The sequence below is a fragment of the Camellia sinensis genome, chromosome 10 (assembly GCF_055761805.1).
Source record: "Camellia sinensis isolate YWXY chromosome 10, ASM5576180v1, whole genome shotgun sequence".
NCBI lineage: Eukaryota > Viridiplantae > Streptophyta > Magnoliopsida > Ericales > Theaceae > Camellia > Camellia sinensis.
In genome coordinates this window covers 141,288,350-141,309,377 of record NC_138970.1, presented here as the reverse complement: position 1 = coordinate 141,309,377, position 21,028 = coordinate 141,288,350, and the positions used below count along the sequence as shown (strand labels likewise).

The 21,028-nt window shown below is 36.9% G+C and overlaps 3 protein-coding genes across 3 annotated transcripts; 2 read left to right on the top strand and 1 right to left on the bottom strand.

Moving 5' to 3' along the window:
• The first annotated feature begins 2,529 nt into the window (after positions 1-2,529).
• Positions 2,530-5,779, top strand: LOC145800728 (uncharacterized). Its single transcript, XM_082890459.1, has 5 exons — positions 2,530-3,036; positions 3,162-4,192; positions 4,293-4,384; positions 5,523-5,582; positions 5,709-5,779. The coding sequence occupies exons 1-5, from the start codon at positions 2,530-2,532 to the stop codon at positions 5,777-5,779; spliced, it is 1,761 nt and encodes a 586-aa protein (XP_082746585.1).
• Positions 5,780-6,649: 870 nt separating this feature from the next.
• LOC145801738 (uncharacterized) lies at positions 6,650-8,963 on the top strand. The gene is made up of 2 exons (XM_082893449.1): positions 6,650-7,179; positions 7,271-8,963. Exons 1-2 carry the CDS (start codon positions 6,820-6,822, stop codon positions 8,186-8,188), a joined length of 1,278 nt encoding a protein of 425 aa, XP_082749575.1. The 5' UTR covers positions 6,650-6,819; the 3' UTR covers positions 8,189-8,963.
• Positions 8,964-16,117: 7,154 nt separating this feature from the next.
• LOC114280139 (putative fasciclin-like arabinogalactan protein 20) lies at positions 16,118-17,767 on the bottom strand. The gene has a single exon (XM_028222482.2). It carries the CDS (start codon positions 17,446-17,448, stop codon positions 16,408-16,410), a length of 1,041 nt encoding a protein of 346 aa, XP_028078283.2. The 5' UTR covers positions 17,449-17,767; the 3' UTR covers positions 16,118-16,407.
• Between the last annotated feature and the right edge of the window lie 3,261 nt (positions 17,768-21,028).

Genomic DNA, 21,028 nt, shown 5'->3' with positions numbered 1-21,028 from the left:
TTGGTTTATTTCACTATATTTGGGGTCATATTTGGGGTCAAGCAGCCAAAATATGATTAAAACATTTAATGAGCTGAATTTGTAATACATATAATAGTATTCTAGTACAAATTAAAATTTTATGATAAAACTGAAGAAAATTTGAGAAAGTTTTTGAAATGGGTATTGAACGAACTGACTTATCGTCTTTTTCACTTTGTGATTGTCCACTACCATTGAAAATGAAAATCTACTTTGGCTGCTATTTTAGAGTAGTTACAATATATGCATGAAAAGAGTAATAAATTATTTTAATTAATAGTCCATAGCAATTTCGTACGTAAGAAGGGAAAAAAAAATAAAATTGGCACTTTGATGGGTAAGCATGTGTTTTGTAATACCAAATAATTGGTACGGATGGCCCGATAGATTCACATGGATAACTATCGAAAATGTAGTCCATACATTTAACCACCAACTTCAATTGAATTATCTGTAATTATTTTTTTGTTTTTGTATGTGTAAGAAAAAAAAGGAGTAAATAAATATAATTTTTTTCTTACTTTTCAGAACGATCCAAAATGATCCAAAATCAAGTTTTCTTACTTTTCAGAACGATCCAAAATGATCCAACATGGAAACACTTCAAATAATCAACTCGTGCTCTGATACCACTCTATCACGACCCAAACTCGCTACTATAGGTATGACCGGCCAGTAATCCTAAGATTACCGAAGGCCACTTAAATAGATTTACAAAATTAGGGGTTGGCGGAAGCAAATATCATAATTATTCTGTCCATAGAGGTGTGCAGACATATATGCATGAAAAGAGTAATAAATTATTTTAATTAATAGTCCGTAGCAATTTCGTACGTAAGAAGGGAAAAAAAAAATTTGGCACGTTGATGGGTAAGCATGTATTTTGTAATACCAAATAATTGGTACGGATGGCCCGATAGATTCACATGGATAACTGTCCAAAATGTAGTCCATACATTTAACCACCAACTTCAATTTAATTATCTCTAATTTTTGGCCATTATAAATTATCTCTGTAATAATTTTGTTGTTTTTGTATGTGTAAGAAAAAAAAGGAGTAAATAAATTTAATTTTTTTCTTACTTTTCAGAACAATCCAAAATGATCCAAAATCAGTTTGTTGTTTTAATTTTATAAGAAAGCCTCTATGCCCTCTACAAAATGGACGAGGGTTACTAGTTCACATAGGAAATAACTTTGTCATTAAGGTCCGTAATGGCACAAGTTGGAGCAAATCAAATTAACTTATATTTTCCATAAATCTGAACAATTACATCACCAGGTTAAAAAAATCTCTCTCAATGTTTGCACCCTGTATTTTATATTGTCCAAATCAATCGCGTCACCCTCTACTAAATATCTGTCAACCTATTTTATTTTTCGCCACTAATTCGAAAGAATTAAGACAACATGTATACTTCTTGTTATGTGTTTTTTAGATGAAGACAATAGAGCAATGACAACAAAGAACATTCACGTTGAAAAGATAAGAGTCTTCACATACGAAGTAAATGAGACACAATATGTAACTCCACGTATAGATGAAATCTCAGCTGTTCTGTTATACGAATAAAAATAAGTGAACAAGATTATTGAATAAAAAGTAATAATCAAGTTGAGACACAAATATATAGTTGACAAAATAGAAATTGAATTAATGTTTCACCTCTACAGTTCCTTCAACCCTGGAAAATATAAATTGATAAAAAATTAGAGGGTTGCTTTTATTTGTGGCTTCTGCAAATTTTAATGTTTATTTTACAAGTACAATTCAATATATGTATATTGTTGATATTTTAATATTTATTGTTTCATTGAAGCAAGTATATGACAACTGTTCCAATTATCTTTTACTGGGGGGGAAACATAATTCGGGATCCCGATGAAGGTGTGTCATATGATGCTGAGCCGAAAGGGATATATATGGTGCAACTTGGCACCACACTTGGCAATTTGGAGGAGATGTTTATGTCCAAGGTCGCAAGTTACGGGGAAACAGTCCGATTGATCTTCAAATGTAGATATCCTTATCGCCAGTGGCAAGCAACCAGCAAATACAAAATATTACCGATAAATGACGATGAGGCGTTGAACACCGTTTTAAGTATCGGTGGAAATTTCGAACCACCAAATTGTTTGGAAGTGTACATTCAGAAAGAGGTTGTACAGAATCTTCCGAATGTAACACAGATGGAATCGCATCCGTTCACTACATTGCTGACACATGGGGTTGACACGACAGCATTTCAGTCTCCTATGTATGAATCAAATGAATGTTATGCAGCTGGCTACACACAACAGACATTTCATGGCCATGGTGGAGAATCAAGTTCACATGGTGGATACGAGACTGAATTTCACAATAACACCCAAGATGTGCCCACCTATAGCCATCATACGACTCCAGTTGAAGTTGCTGGTAATATGGCTGAAACGGTTAATTTTGTGCAGTTTGCTGATAGTGACATGTACGGTCCTGATGTCGCCCTAGACAATGATGAGAATGAAATGTGTGATGAAGAAAATTTATTGGGCGGATCAGATGATGATGATGATGAAGAAGATGATGATGTCGACGCTCCCGTTGATATTCAGAATGCCCCCATTCCACCTAGACCTGAAATCCCTTTCTTTGAAAACATTCACATGGGTGGTGATTTTGACATTAGTAACCGCGATGTCGTTCCCCGTAACCGAATCTGGAATGCTGAAAATCCAGAGTTGGACAAAGGGATGGTTTTCGTTGATAAGAAGCAACTCGTACATGCTGTCAAATTGTACCATGCAACAAATAATCGAGAGTACAAAGTCGTAACCTCCAAGCGAGACGTTTGGGTGTGTGCTTGCAAGCACGACTGTAGATGGTGGTTGCGTGCATCTCTTAGTAAGAGACATGGGCTTTTTGAAATAAAGCAGTATAGGGGTCCTCACCATTGTTTATACCCACGAACGAATAGGGACCACACAAATATTAGCTCCAGTTACATTGCTTCTCATCTTTTGGGACAAGTTGCGGTGAGTATACAAAATAAATGTTTACATTTATATACACATTGTTCATTTAAAGTGTTCACACCAAAATTGTGTCTTTAAAGTGTTCACACCAAAATAATCTGACTCATAGGTATTGTTGTATGCAGAACGAACCTGATATGCCCATTAAGAATGTCATCGAAGACATAAAAAAATCCATGAACTATACTATACATTACAAGAAGGCGTGGCATGCAAGGGCAAAGGCAATTCGAATGGTATTCGGAGATTGGGATGAATCATATATGATGTTGCCTAAATTCATGTATGCATTACAAACATCTAATCCTGGTACCATCGTGCAATGGAAGCATAGATATACCGGAAATACAACCATTATGCCCGTTTTCCACTTTGTTTTTTGGTCTTTCAAACCCGTCATCGATGGATTCAGACATTGTAGGCCTGTTATAACCATAGATGGTACATTCTTATACGGGAAATACACTGGTGTGTTGCTTGTAGCAACGATTGTCACCGCCAATGGCAAACTACTACCGCTTGCATTTGCTGTTGTCGACAAGGAGAGTTTGGAGTCTTGGTCGTTCTTCATTTCAAATATCAAGGAACATATTGTCATGGACCGACAGGGAGTGACTTTGATATCCGATCGAGCTGAGAGTATTTTAGCTGCTGTGAGGCGGCATTGGTTGAATCCCTCGCTCCAATTTGTTGGATATCATCGGCACTGCCTTCGACATGTTTGTAGTAACTTTAACACTACGTTCAGAAATAAGGAGCTGAAACAACTTCTATGGAAAGCAGGAAGTGCTCATCAACGACGAAAGTGTAATGGTTACTTACAACAAATACAGGCTATTGACCAAGAAGCCATCACTTGGGTTTACAAGATGAATCCTGAGGAGTGGGCCCTTTCGTATGACGGTGGGCATCGCTGGGGGGTATTGACTAGCAATGATGCAGAGTGCTTCAATAGCGTCTTGAAAGGTGCAAGGAACTTACCTATCTCAGCTATGGTAGAATTTACATTTCGGCGGCTTGTAAAATATTTTGACGAGATGGGAGCCCAAGCTGAACTAGATGTACGAAATGAGTTCCAATACCCTAGACAGATGCAAAAAACTATTGAGGATGGCATCGCAAGGGCAAATACTTTCAAGTTGATATCATATGACAGGTTAGTTTGTAATATAAATTAAATTATTGTTATTATGTTGTCAATTTAACTACACCTAAAAACATGAACTTCATTAGTTTCTACTATAATTTTTTTATAGGCCACGCCGCGTGTTTGAGGTGCAAACATCTTTTCGCCATGGACGAGGTCGCAATACACAAATTGTGCGGATGAATCAACCCACGTGCAGTTGTGGGAAATATGAGATATGACACTATCCATGTTCTCATATGCTCGCTGTAATGTCTGAATGCGGTGACAATCCATTCGAGTACGTTGATCCAGTATATAGGCTTCCTGTATACATTAGAGTTTGGGAAACTAAATTCAATCCAATACCGCATCAAGATTATTGGGCTGATCCGCAGTGGACTTTAATGCCTAATGTACTGCGTCTGCGACAAGTGAAACGGGGTCGTGCATCTATGTCTCGTATTCCGAATGAGATGGACATATCAGATAGGCGTTTGACCGCTCGTTGCAGTGAGTGCCAGCAGACAGGTCATGACAGGCGAACATGTCCGGCGCGACTTGGTCGATGAAGACTATGTAATACTTACATATTGTAATAGATCTTTTTGTAATTCTTTATTTGTAATAGATCATTTTATTTTCTTTTGTAATTCATTATTTGTAAACGGGGCCATACATGTAATAGAACATTTTTTATTTGTAATATATCATTTCTGTTGTTTAATTCTTTATATATTGTAATTGTTTTATTTGCTTGACGAAATTTACAACTATCATAGTTTTTATTCTCTACTTCATTGAAAATGTTTATTACAGAATTTTGTGAATTACATGTACGTAATTTACAAATTTTTTATTTTATTGCAAAACAAAAATTACAAAATCAATAATGAAGTTGTCGAATATGCCATAAATGTAACGAATTTTGTCAAATATGTCAAAATCAATAATGACGTTATGTCAAATATGCCAAAATCAATAATGAAGTTTTGAAAAAAAAAAATTGATCATTCCATTTTGTTTGTAAATATTGACATACAAAAACTATCCACATGTTATTGGTCATTATTAAGCTTATGTAACTGATATCGTAAAATGACTTTGTAAAAGATTTTTATATTAGTCTGAAGCATAGATAACGATAGGTTATGTTGAATTGTTTATCATATTTAATGGGCACATAATATGCAAACTTTTGATTTTAGTTAATGGCACACAAATTTATACTTTTAAAATAATCGACCACATTTATTTTTCAAGTCGTCATGTACATAATAATTTCAGCTTAATTGATATAGTTAAATTACATGCTCACCAATACAGTTTGTCAAAATGTATTTGTTTTTCAACTGTACAGGCTTCATGGCACATCTACCTGATGAGGTCCCCCTTTTTAGTCATCCACATCGGGCTGACAGTATATGGGAGGACCCGGTATGCAATAACGTTTGTTGGACTTTACGCGTACAATGAAAATACACTGCATTTTGTTTTTCATTTCCTTGATAATGCTATAATTTAAAATACTCATTCTGTTATGCAGGACCAGTCACGCACCGTGGTGGCATGCCGACGGGGAGATTCCGGCCTGTGGGATCGTCCATTGCACCATAGAGTCTTGCAGTGTCTACTACGCGCGGGATTCTATGGTGTATATCGTATAGGCCATATCAGACTGGACCACCCACTCATTACTGCTCTCGTCGAGAGATGGCGCACAGAGACTCATACATTTCATTTCCCGACCGGTGAGGCCACCGTCACATTGCAAGACGTATCTGTCCTATACGGTCTACGGATTGATGGGCGAGCAGTTACTGGACTTGACCCATCATTGACGACGGAGCAGTGGATAGCGCTATGTGCTGAGCTATTGGGAGTAGCACCTACACCTGCAGACTTACAGGCAGGTAGAGTGAGGGTGAGGTGGCTGTCGGAGCATTTTCAGGGCGATTTTCCAGATGATGCTGCAGATGAGTTAGTACAGCAGCATGCGCGAGCATATATTCTGTGGCTTATTGGGGGGGTACTTCTCCCTGATAAGTCACAGAACCTGCTCAAGCTGATGTATTTGCCACTGTTGAGAGACATTGACGTCATCGGCCAGTACAGCTGGGGCGCCGCGGCTTTGGCATGCTTGTATAGGATGTTATGTCGAGCCACTCAGGTGGGTGTGACTCAGATCGGAGGACCCCTTGTCTTGCTACAGGTTAGTAAGAATTTTATTACATGTCAATTCATATTGTATGGCATATATCAGTATTGTAATTGCGTTCAAACTATTGCAGATTTGGGCGTGGGAGAGATTGATTCGCATTGCCCCGGCTAGGCGGCAAGTAGTTGCTCCTGGTGAGGTTCCCATCGGGCAGGGAGACATGCAGATGCCGGCCGGACCTCGAGGTAGCCGATGGAGGGTTGACATGAGCCACGAGGTCGTATCGACCCACGTAGTGGTCGTGTATAGAGACCAGCTTGACCGGATGATAGACGGCGAGGTATCAAATTTATATACCTAAATTTTAATTGTCATATGGACTGTATACGTTTATGACCGATTTTTAATAGACTTGTCGTTATTGTAGTTTATCTGGCAGCCTTATGCTGATGTCCTGCACACGCTCCCAGACTACTGCCGCCTAGGTGAGGATATATGGATGGCGAGAGTACCACTCATTTGTTATGACGTGGTTGAGTGGCATCTCCCTGATCGTGTCCTCCGACAGTTTGGTCGGGTCCAGCCCGTGCCGGATCGATGTGACACCGAGTGGCGGTTGCATGCGACGGATAGACGTGGCCGAGGCAGCACTGACTGGAGTCAGCATCATATGCGATACATACAGTTGTGGGATGCCCGTCGCGACACTATTGTACAGGCTGACTGGAGCGATGGGGTCCTCCCCTCTCCCGACCCTTACATGTTGTGGTATCGGCGACATACACACCTACTTGTCGGTAATCCGAGCCACCTGTCCGAGGACGGATATCAGGGAGTTGGGCCTTCTCTCGAGTCATTGGTGAGTAGCGTACTATATCTCCGATAATTGTTAATATCATAATTGATTATTTTCAGTCAACTATAGCCTAATATATCTATTTTTTTGACAGGTGGTTCGAGCTGGGAGGTCATATCACTTGGCTGAGGATGCTATTTTCAGACGTGATGGACAGCTTGGTCTGCAGGCCCTTGTAGAGATCAGAGAGTTATTGTACGAGGGGATCCAGCATGCCCATCGGGTAGATCGTCTGCATTTTGGGGACTACGGTGTACACACTGCAGCAGCTGCTCCAGACACATCAGTCCCGTCCACGTCAGTGCCTTCCAGTTCAGCGCCAGCCACAGCAGGTCCTTCGACTTCAGGCACCCCACCACATGATACCCCATACATTTCTCCATATTCCCCACACGTACATCTTACCCAGCATGCTGACCCTGACCCTGATTGGTCACCGCCCCGCTTCATACATGATGTTATTACCCCACCCACCCAGTTACATCCTACTTTTCTGGGGAGTACTTCGACCGCCCCCCCGTTCATGCATGATGTTGCTACCCCACCCACCCAGTTATCACCTGCTTTTATGGGGACTACTTCGACCGCGCCCAGGAGTACACATGATGCAGTTCTCACTGACATCTCACACATTGATGATGAGGGCCATATTGAGCCCCCCCCCAGAGCGCGAGGGAGAGGTTATGGTCGTGGGGGACGTCGCGGCCGAGGTCGGGGTGCGGGCAGAGGCAGAGGTCGTGGTCGAGCTGCAGATCGTGATACAGTTGCACCAGACGAGGGAGTGGGAGTTTCACAGCTCACAGCAGTATATGATCTACAGGCACAGGCAGGATCAGGGGCATCAGATGCAGGAGAGGGGGGGTCACACTCACACTCACAGGCTCCGCAGGCAGTCAGTGGAGGGCAGCATGCAGGGGAGAGAGTGCCAGATATTCAGAGAGTCTACCGTAGGAGACCGAGGAGGGAGATCCACGGTCGGGGTTGTGGGACTGGGGGCAGGTTAGGGCATTAGCGGTTGCGATATGGACTATATAGGTTTTTTTATTTTTTTCTTTTTTGTTTGTATGTGTCAAACTTGTACAGCTGATGTAAGTGTCATACTTATTTATTCGCAATTATCATTTCACAATTTTTTATTCTTATTTATATTGATGAATCACACAAATCTGTTTCACATCTCTACCCCTCTCTCATTATCCGTAATTTAGGAGAACATAAATTACAAACGCGTTTGGTTTGAACAAAATGTGTAAAGAAGCTATAAAAAAAATGTTCGTTGAAGGCTAAAAATAATTGAAATATCTCGTTTTATTGATAAGTCATGGATAAGCATTACAAATTGCATGCATTACAGAAATGCCCTGGGCGTTCATCCAAACAATTTCATTCATTATCATCATCATCTGACATCTCAATATCAGATTCATACATAACATCCATGCTCCAGGCGTAGTACTGGTGTGCATCATCCATTAACCCATCTTCGGCACGCTCATTTGCGGTCTTCATTAGTTCAGACCTCTGCAAACGTTGTGTCATGCGATTAACCTCGTCGCGGATACGATGCAATGCCCTTTGCAACAACTGTGGAGTGTCAGTTGGCATACGCATGGCTAACCGGCGAGGAAATTTAAGATTAACTTCACGGCATAGCTCAACGAGAACGTTTGCTCGAGTTTTGCGAAATTCCCACTCAGCTCTCATGGTATTGACGGTGGCACGTGAGTAACGCAAATTTGGATTTAATGGGTATTGAAATTCATCTCCATCTGCAACCCAATAGCGACCCATTGCTGAATATAGATCAATCACCGTATATGTCATGATCATATCGGTAGAAATAGCTGTAAAACTTTTGTTGTGGTATGCTACGATATTTATACCATATACACACATGGTACCTGTGTGTATGCAATTTCCTGTTCGATCACATGCATGCCACTGACCTTATCCAGTGGATACGGCTGTCAGGACTCGACTTTGTGCAGTCATGAACGAATCAACGGCCTGTAGCATCGGCTATTGTGCCGAAGATGCAGCGATGCCTGTGACTTTGTGCATAATTGCAATGGGCACAGTACGTAGGAGGCATGTGACTTTGTGCAGTGATGCAATGCTGCATGTCACTTTATGCAGTGATGCAGTAATGCATGTGACTTTCTTACTTTGCCATGCTTGTATACGTTGTGACTTGTTTCTTGACATTACGTGATGCATGTGACTTCTGCAGTGCAACTTACATGCTTTGTTTTTTCCGCACATTTCAGAATTCATCTAAGTCACATTATTATGACTGTGAAAAGAAGCAGAAATGCTATTATGTTGGTAAAAAAATATGATGGACGATTGTGTAATGACAATAAAAATCGGATGACTGTGAAGTTCTTTAACTGAAAATAAGATAAAATATAGGCACCAACGTTCCAATCGTGTTTACCTAGCAGGTGACCATTTTGTTATGTTGGTGAGAAAAACAATGATAGTTTATGAACAATATTACTTGAATACAAAGAAAATTTCATTTTTCGATTTGATTTATAATTTCTCGAAAACACTTATACGTACTGAAATCGTCAATTCCAAGTGAGTACTTATTGTATTACAAAAGTAAGCATGACAAAATAGTTTCATGTGCAGATGTGACAACTCACTGCATTTTGTTTTATTTGACAACGCACTGCTCGAATATGAAGGGATAGCATTGTGATTCTATAGCCTACAATTATTATTTTATCTTACAACCACATCCGTGACTACATCACAGGTACACAAAGTCACGGGTAATCAAAATTACATGAAATGAACAACATCAAATAATATCACGTGTATCACTTATTCCATAGTGCCCTAGCACCACTATCATGTCTATAAATACCCCAGTATGATGTTTGTTGAAGGCATAACAATAGTAATAGATATACAATTACTATTATTATTATTATTTTTAATTTTATTAACAATGTCTTCAAGAGGTGCAGGAAGTTCACGCCAGCAAAGAAATCCGAAAGTGTGGCTGCTACCTCCATTTATGTATGACTACAAGAGCGAAAAGTACTCAAGTCCGAAGGATTATTATGCTGGTATCCGAGCAGAATGGGCGTTCAGGGTAACGGAGCAAGAAGGATTGTATAATGATCTACGTAACTTTGGGGCACCGGTACCTCATCGTCGTTCATTGACCATGGCTAGACGAAATGTGAGTGACTATGAAAAAGCAGTTAGCAGAATTAAGAAGGAGAACAACAGGATGTTGATGCGGAGATGTCGACATTTCATGCTTCAGCTAGCCACTGAAATGGCAGAAGCAAGCAACAGAGATTTGACAATGGTTGAGCGAAATAATGTCTTCAACAATGAAAAATATCTCTCTGACTACTACATGTCAGATGATGAATAAGAAATCAAACACCGTTATCTTTCATATGTTCGTTCCTGGAGTGTAAGACAACGTTGTTGTTGGTGTAACGTACGGATGTATTTCAAGTATTTTTGTTATGCACCTGAAGTTTATGAAATACCTACATTTATAAGTACACATTTATGAGTTCATGACTTTCTTTATTGAATTGCAATTTGTTCATGAATGTTCTGGATTAATTAATGGATTAATGTATGTTCAATTATGTGAATACTTAAAACACATAAAATAGATCAGGCAACTCGGAGAAAAGGTTCCCTTAACTGGGGCTGCTGAAATAGGGATGAAATCACAACGAATTTCAATCTCCATCAGGAAAGAAGAAAGAGTCACCTTACAATTATTGAAAGTCCAGTAAAAATTATGACTCCGGTAATGAATGAGGGGTTGACAAAAAACTAAACTCGGTGAATCGAACTACCGCCTTCAACAACACATAAAACATAACAGGTAGGTCGGTGAATAGCTTCCCAAATGACAAGAACAATTCAAATAGTCATACTTTTCAATGAAATACAAATAGCGGGTCGTAAGCTTCATGACCTTCATTTTTTCACACATTGAGTAGTCAAATCGTGGAGAGACTTGTCAGTATATGCAGATAGATTGTGAAGTCATGTGACCTGGTGCACAGTCTTCGGTTTTATTGATTTGTTTATTACAGTCACAACTCATCTCTTATTTACATATGTGGGATTCTCAACTCAGAAAGTCACATGGCAACAGTGAATTCATTGATTTACCTTATTGTCAGCCTGCCTTTATTTTGTCTGTATATGCAGATGGATTGTGAAGTCATGTGACTTGGTGCAGAGTCTTTGGTTTTCTCGATTTTTTGCTCGATTTTTTTTATTACAACGCATCTGTTATTGATATATGTGAGATTCTTTGTCATCTGTTAACAACAGCATGCCTTTATTTTGTCCTTATATGCAGATGGATGGTCTTTGTCATGTGAATTGGTGCACAGGCTTTGGTTTCCTCGATTTGTTGCTCGATTTTTTTTATTACAGTGACAACTCATCTATTATTGATATATGTGGGATTCTCAACTTAGAAAGTCACATGGCAACAGTGAATTCACTGAATTACCTTACAGTCACCATGCCCTTATTTTGTTCGTATATGCAGATGGATTGTGAAGTGATGTGACTTGGTCCACATGCTTTGGTTTTCTCCATTTTTTGCTCGACTTTTTTGTTACAGTGATAACTCATCTCGTATTGATATATGTGGGATTCTCAATTTAGAAAGTCACATGGCAACAGTGAATCTACTGATTTACCTTACAGTCAGCATGCATATATGTGGGATTCTCATTTATCCGTTCATAATCAACTATATAAACGAGTAAAGGTGAAGACACAACCTTACAACTCAAGGTGAAGACACAACCTTACAACTCATTTCGCCCTACGAAATTATTATTCATTTGTTTTAAAAAATTAGCATGGCTACATGGTTCATAGGAGGGAGTGGGGGTCGCAGAGGTGGTAGGAACTTGCAAAGGGGTGAAAGTTCACGACGAGGAGGGGGAAGGGGAAGTGGCGATGCTGAAGATGAAACACCATTTCCTTTCTTGGATGCCTCTTGTGCTTATCATGATAGGTTTGGGAAGCGACATTTCGTCATGCCCAAGTACTATCGAGATCCATGTGGTTTGGTGGAGGATCCATCAGAAAATCAAACAGGATATGGTTATGCAAAGGCTAGACTTCTTAAGTGGCCCGCACTATTTATAGAGCGAGTGCAAAACGAAAGATTATGTCGGGAAAGAGGACTGAAGGTGCCAAAAGCACGTTCTGTTGAGATCCAAAAGGAAGATCCTGATAATGTTGATCGACTATGTCAAACACTAGAACGTGAGATTTCTCAAATGGGTCGTAGATTGGCCCGCGATATGCAGCTACTCATACTTAAGAAGGATGCCCAGAAGAACAAAACAGAACCAAATGTTGCGGCTATCAAGGCTATCATGGAGGATCCTGAACTTGTCTCTGACGCTGAGCTTTCGGATTGTTCAGATTCTGAGCCACCTGCCGATTTAAGCGCGAATTAGGTGTTAATGTCTACACTTCGGCAATATAACAACTTCCATTAATATGTAATGTCTGTGTTAGAGTAAGTATAACTGTTATGTTATGTTATGTTTATGTTTAAGTTTATGTTTATGTATATGTATTGTGTCTGTCAAATGTTACGGCTACTAATATGCAATATTAGGTCATGAATTAGGTGTTTCTCTATCTAACTGTTATGTTTATGTATTGTGTGTTCAGTTAAGAGTGTCCAGGATGTATGTAATGTGTGTTCAGTTCATGGTGTCCATAATGTATTTTTGTGGGAGAATTATGTCTGTACTACCTACGTAACTGAAAACTATTACATTTGCAACTTCAGTTATGTTGTTTTCATACCCGTAAGAGTATTTTGTAAAGTACTGACTTCGTATATTATGTATTAAGTATTATTACAAAAATGTTGAGAAAATTTATTTTAGGAGCTCTCGCTGTGGCCTTTGTCTTCTTGGCCTACTCCGCGGTGGTCTTCGCGTCTCACCCTTCGTCGTTGCTCGTCGAGTTGCACAATGTGTGGGTGTGCTTCGAACTGTACAGCATGCATATCACATTCTAACCCATAACAAAATAAATTTAAATGAAAACGGGTACAAAACGGTTTTACTAAACTGGTTTACTAAACTGATTTTCTGAATTACATTCTCACCTTCTAACCCAAAACAAAAGAATAAATATATATTTATGTTTAAATGAAAACGGCTTTCGTAAAGCCAAAATAATTTTCAAAATAACACATTCCAACCCAAAATAAAGACAAAAGAAAAAAAAAATTTACATGAAAACGACTTTAGTAAAGCGAAAAAAAAATAATTAATTACACAAAACAATAAGCAAAAAAATATTTTACATGAAAACAACTTTAGTGAAGACGAAATTTTTTTTTTAATTACATTTTGTAAAACAATAGCGATTTTAACAAAAAAAATTTTCCCAAAAAAATGTAATTAAAAAAATGTAATTAAAGCTCATTTAACTTGAAACAATTCGCTATGAAATAATGAAAAATCGCTATGTAAAATTAATATACTATTGATAATAGCTAAATGAGCTTTAATTACATTTTTTATAATAGCTAAATCGCTATGTAAAATTTTCCCAAAAAAAATTCAATAATCTACATGAATATGATTTTGAAATTATATATATGAAAAATAGTATGTAAAATTAATATATGAGAAGAGGTTTTTTTTCATATTATGTAAAATTTATGAATTACACATTCTAAACAAAAAAAAGAAAAAAAAAACATATTTTAACATGATAATTGCTTTATGTTTTTTCCTTTTGTTTTATCTTGAAAATAGCGTTTTATTCCAACAAAGTTTATGGTAAAAAAAAAATTTCTATTAAAATCGCTATTAGGAATAGCGTTTTTTGGAACAAAATTTTAACTGAAATCGCTATTATGAATAGCGTTTTTTCTGCAAAAAAAATTATGTTAAAATCGCTACTATAAACAGCGTTTTTTGGGGAATTTGTTTTTGTTAAAATCGCTATTGATAATAGCGTTTTTTTGCAACAAAAATTTGTGTGAAAAGCGCTGTTAAGAACAGCGTTTTTTATTGGGAAAAAAATAACCCTAGAAGCGCTATTTGTAATAGCGACTTATTAATCAAAGTCGCTATTTGTAATAGCGATTTTACTGTTCACCTACTTTTCCGCTCCTAACAGTGAAAGCGCGAATAGTAATAGCGTTTTAACTTAGTTTTGGAATTCCGTCAGAAGTTGGCCTAGTTTTGGAAATACGATACAAAAATGGCTTATATTGGGAAATGGCCCCTCTCATGTTGCGGTCCAAGTTTGACATAGGTGCAAGGTGCCACCAAATGTCAAGTCACCAGCTCCCGAATGTCAAGGTGCTAACACTAGGCAACATGAAAGAAATATCATGAAAAACCTTTATGAAGATTCTCCACTTTTAGATTAGCTTGTAATGTTTCATTGTATGTTATGTAATCACCTTTAGATTAGTTTCATAAAATTCTTCCTGATATTTATATCATGATGCGTAACATTACTCTTTTAGTAAACCAAACACTACCTTACCTTTGTGTCAAATTGCCAATATAAATAGGAACCTTTCAGATCAGAGATTGCCTATGAATATCAGTTTGTTTATTTATTTATTTATTTTTGTGTGGGTAAATTGGTGCAGTGATGACTGGAAATCCGATGATATTTTCAAAACAAAAAACCTGAAACAATAAAACATGGCTTGCTCAAGACCACTGCAGTTTAAGAACTTATTCAAAAGAATTTGCAGTTTGGATAAATTTTGCTATTATCAAATGTTCCTACAGACTATTTAGCGATGTTGCCCTGCATGCACCTCCAATCTTTGAACAAATTTTCATTCAACTTTGCAGAACGTCTGTAGCATAATCTTTGAAGCAAAACCGTTGTATGGAAGATGTATCAATTCTCTTACCATAATGAAATGAAATAGAATGATCATTCCCATGTTCAATTGATTGAAAAAACAAATGAAATCATCATTCATCATTTCAAAAGAATGGGATTCTATATGAGAGCCCAAGGAATAATCATTCAATTCCGTTCAATTCCAACTCATTCTAATGAACCAAATAGAGTATAATTGAAACTTGAAATTACAGAACTAGAATGGGAAGGTCAATTTATAGTCTGTTGCAAAGAAAAGCAAGTAACTTGTTCTCATGGCCAATTCGTTACCTCTCATTTATTTAAGGGTAACTATATCTGCAAGGTAATTCAGTCAAGTTGAGTTTTAACAAAGGCAAATAAAGCGAGATAAGTTGAGATCCAAAGCACTGTGAAGTTATAAAGATTAATGACGCCACCCAGAATTCAAGTTGTCGAATTCAACACTTCAAGATAATGCACTAGGATCATATATATATATATATATATAATATTTGTGTCCAAGCATTTCTCTTGCTGTAACCAAGGTTGTTATAATTTTTGAGGGACTAATGGATTAGATGGTAGAATCGAAACGAAAATCGTAAGATTCTACTTTCAATGCAAAATAAAATGAAAAATTATTGATAATAATAATTTTTGTTACATAATTTTAAAAAGATTAAAGAAAATTGATAAATTTGATATAATGTATATTTTATGTTAACATAAATTAGAGAAGACATATGAAAAATGAGTTTATAATTAAATTTTTTATATAGATATACACATATATATAAATAAGAAATAACTAATAAAAAAAAATAGTAGGATCGGGATCATATGCGATTCTACATCATTTTGTGACTAGAATCGTAGTGATTTTAAGATATGATCCGGATTGTTTGATCCAATTGAAATCCTATGATCCTAAGATCCTATGATTTGGATCGAAATTCTGATAACTATGGCTGTAACCAAAGTCATTTTTTGTCACTCATAATTGTACTTCAAAAAAAAAAAAAAAAAATTTGAACAAAAGAAAAAAAATTAGAAAAAAAAGAAATTTCAGAAGTTCAACAAACTTTTATTACTGATCCATCCACTTTTCCTCAGAATACATCGGTATACACACCTCAAGCAGAAAATCCAGATCTAAGAGAAGCAACCAATATGCAAATCTCTAAACTTGCTACATTCAAATTTCAGTAAAGTTGAGTGAGATGGTGAAACAGAGAAGTGGAAGTAATCTTGACAGTACCAGAAAGAGAGTGTGTTCTAACACCACAACCACAACCACAAATTGCAACATATTCAGTGAACTTACAGTCAACAACACCAAACATCAGTTTGAGCTCAAAATTCACTACGGTCCGGTGCGATCCACTCCTCGCCAAATTCAGACGATGGAGACTCGTCCTCTTGAACAACTGGCGTTTCCGGCATCTCTAGGACTTTGTGAAGACCGTGAACAGAAAGCCAATCACTGTCAAACATGTCCGGAATTGATATCGGAACTCCATTTATCATCAACAGGTCATTGTTTTTCGTAATTTTTACTGTAAATCCATCGGAAAAAGTCCTCAACTCTGTTCCGTCTTCAAAATTAATTAGATCAGTCCATCTAAGCTTGCAAGGAACAACATGTCGAAGAAACAAGGATGAGTATTCACTAACATTACCGACATATTCAAGCATCACGTCATCAACAGAAGCGAACACAGTCAGATTCGGCCGATCAACTAACGCTAGCACCAATTGCAGATCAAGAAACGAAGCCACGACAGAGTACCCTCTCGATCTCAGCATTCCAGAAGCTTCATCAAACGAATAACCACGAGACAAATAGCTCCAAGTTGTTGTTGTTGTTGTTGAAGCCACGCAGCGGAGATCGGGGCTAGGGCTTTGAATCGGCAACAAAACCACTTCCAGATTCGGATCAAAAAACTTGTCGATCCCAAAGATAATCAACGATCCATCGTCGTATATCGGCGATCCATTGATTGTGACATTATTGAGAGAAACTTGCTGATCCAAAGCCGATGTGGTGACGATCAATGACTTGCCGGAGGACAAGGTGGGGATCTTGGTGCCATAGGGAAGCGATCGGAGGCTGTCGAGGGAGAAAGCGAGGGGAGAGAAGTGAAACTGGAGGAGAGAGAGGGGTGGCTGGCCGGAATATGAGAATGCGGCGTCGGAGGGAGAGAAGATGGTGGCGGACGGTGGTTGAGAAGTGAGGGTGGCGGAGACGAGATCTAGGGTTAGGGCCATGGCGACGAAGCCGGAGTTGGAGAGGATCTCTTCGGCGTTGAGGACAGCGATGGAGGGGAGCGGATAGGAGAGAGAGAAGAGAGAGAAAGTGAGGAGAGAGAGGAGAATCAAATTCGGTTTCGCCATTAATGGAGTTTGGTTGCTGCTCTTCAGTTGCTTAGAGTGGTTATATATGTTTTGGAGGAGTGAAGGTTTGGCGGGAAAAGGAGAGACACGTGGATAGCTTTTATTTGCTGGTTTAGAATTCTGTTATAGCCGCTCTATTTGAATTTACTAAAATACCCCAATGTTTGTGAATATCTATACAAGCCACCTCATTTTTTATTTTTATTTTTTATTTTTTTGTCAATAATGACCTTTTTTAAAAAAAAATTTATGTCAATTTTTTTTACATTTACGGCTTATGTAGACAAATCTAAAAAGTAATAAAAAATTAAAAATTTTAAAAACCAAAAGGTCCATTATATTTTTGTTTATTTTTTGCTTTTTCGAATTTTTTAATTTTTTTAAATTTTTGGTTCGTCTCGTCGAGCTGAATCTTTTAAAAATTTTTGATTTTAAAAAAAAATCATTAAAGACAAAAATAAATAAATCAAAATCAGATAAGCAAATATCAAACACACGTAAGAAATCTTCAAAATTATATATGTAGATCGGATTTATTTTAAGTGTGAATAAAATTATATTAAATTTAAACTTCTTCTCAATATTTTTTTGAGTTTATAATTTTTTCAAAAATTTAAAATTTTCACTAACCATAGTTTCAATTTATATAGATGATATTCATATTTGTTATCGATTATTACTTAGCAAATATTTGGTTGTTTAAAATGAAAGTAAATTGGAATAAAATGGTCATTGCTTAATCTCATTTTAATGACCATTCACTTATTATTTTGATGAATGATAATTTTATATATAATGTATTTTTTATATATACATTTTGTTAATTAATTAAATATAAGAATAGATATTTGAATGGAATGATCATTTCATTCGAGTTCATTCTAATAAACTAAACACAACATTATAAGAAACAATAGGGTATTTATTCATAAATCCCTCTTCATTTACTTATGTTTTACTTAATTCAAATTATTGTTTTATGTTCCAATAAGCTCTATGGGTGACATAATTATCAAAATACCTCTAATAATAATAGGGAGAAGTTCATATTGACAATGTGAATGATGTGACCATTTACATTGTCAAATTTATTTAATATGAATGTTTATATCACCAAGTTGATAAAGGTTCAAAAAATATTTGTAAAGGTAAAATTATCCATAAAATATCTAAAATATGATAATTAGGATTTGATGGATAAAATATCCAAAATAATAACACTTATTAGAATGCAAGAATATTTTATGAACTAATTGAGTTACAAATAATTTTTTTGTGTGAACGGAATTAAGATATACAAATACTCGAAAGAGGATTTTCTAATATAAATTCTGAAAAAAAATAAATAAATTTGAGCACTCGGGCAAAAAATCAAATCTTGAATTTTCTTTGACAACACGTCCAAGCGTTAATTTATTATAGAGTATTTCTATTAACCCCTACATTTCTTCTTAGAACCCCCACCTCATTCATTTTTTTTTTAATTCCAATTTTGTCCCAATCTAAAATTCTACTTTTACCCTTATTCCTTATCTTCTAACCATAATTTTCCATACTCCAACCCTAATCACCTTCGACAATATCACCATCTCCGACCACCCCTTACCTTCGCAACCACCACTTATTCTGTCGTAATCAACCACCACCTCTATCGACAAGCAACCCCAATCCCTATTGTAGATATGAATAAGAGAAGAGAGATCGACCCATTCAGCACTATGTTGTCGAACTGAAAAGATTTGTTTAGCACTGTGTTATCGAACATTCAGGATTTATTCAGCATTATGTTGCTGTACCCACTCTGCCATCATAACCACTCTATCCATTGCGAGAGAAAGCGAGCAAGAGAGGAAGAGATGAAAACCTAAGGTTTTCAAAAAAAGATAAAAAAGAAAATAGAAAAGAGGGAGAAGGAAGAAGGAAGAAGGAAGAGGGCAAGACATACGACCATGAAATCACTCGCCGTAGCCTGTGATCGTGGTTATAATGGTAGCCATTGTTGATAGGTCTTTCCTTTTGCTCTGTTTCTCACTTATACTTGATTGGAATGTAAGAAAATAGAGAGAGAGAGAGAGAGAGAAGTGGAATGGGGTTAGGATTTGGGTTTGGTTTTGGAGTTAGGGATATAGTTGGTATTAAGGTGGATGTTCAAACAGAAAATGAAGAGATTTCATTTTGCTAGGTGAGGGTTCAAAGAAGTAGGTAGGCCAAAGTAATTAGGTGGGAGCAAATAGCAGCCTTCTTCATTATGTTCATAAAGATAAATTCTCACAAAATAACCAAAATATCCCAAACACCGCCTCTACTCTTTTATTTCTCTCACGGTTCGGTTCAATCCTCAGTCTCTTTCATTGCTAAAAAAAACAAATACACATATATATATATATATCTCTTTCCTACGATTTGTCTGTTGCATCCTCGCCGACGATCTGTCCGTCACATCTTTACTCTCTCTCTCTCATCATTAACCATTAGGTCGGGGGTGGCACAACCGTGATTGGACTCTGTTCGGGTTTTAGATTTATGACGGTGACTTTCAACCATTCTAATCCTAGATCTATGTTGAAAACTGCTGATTCAGACAGCTTCGCAACAAAGAAGAAGATCGAGAGTAGTAACCTTAACATGAAGAAGATCGAAAAGATTTTTTCTAGATCATGGAGGTTTGGGGCGACTCTGACAAGTAGGTCCTCAGTCGCACGATCCTTACCGTAGACATGTTCAACGCTAATGCCAACGGTGGACTTGGAATCAATATCCAACACTAACACTGTTGATTAAACTTTCTGTTACAGTGTTTCAGTTGAACGGTATATCTAATGCTTTAGTTTTTATGTATCTTGGGGAGTGTTTGGGAACGGGAAAAGTATATTTTTCGAGCCTTGCTTTTCATCTTATCACTCCACGACTTCTATTCCTTAGAGATCTACGCTCTCTCTTTTTGCTATAGTTCTATTTTAAGATCAAGCAATTTTTTTTTCTTTCTATCTTCAAAACTTTTAAATTAGTTGTTATTGTTGTTGTTTATGATGATGAAACTGATTGTGTTGAACATATAAGGATGGGCTTGTTGAAGAGGTTGATATCTCTGGTTTGAAGATTTGAATGAAGATCTTGAAATGTGAGTTTGTGAAGCTCTCCAAAATTGAGACAAAAAAAGAGAGACACACACAGATGAGAGAGAGAGAGAGAGAGAGAGAGGAAACCATTGATCTCTGAGATTTTTAGATTTCTTTTTCTATCTTTTGTTATTTATTTATTTTTTTTTCTCTATTTGTTGTTGTTGTTGATGATGAAGAACAAATAAGGTTTAGTTTGGCTTGGTATTGCAACAAATAAGGTTAGTTAGGTTCAACAAATAGGGTTTGGTTTGGCTTGTATTTCAACAGATAGAAAATATATATAAAAATAAATAAATAATATAAATAGATATAGTTTTGACAAATAGATTATAGGAAAAAAAAATTGAACAGATAATAAAATTTGAATAGTAAAGCTATCATATTAACAAAGATAGGTCAACCAAGCAAGAGCGCATAATGAGAAAAAAGTATGGAGGCTTTCCAACAGTAAAGTAATA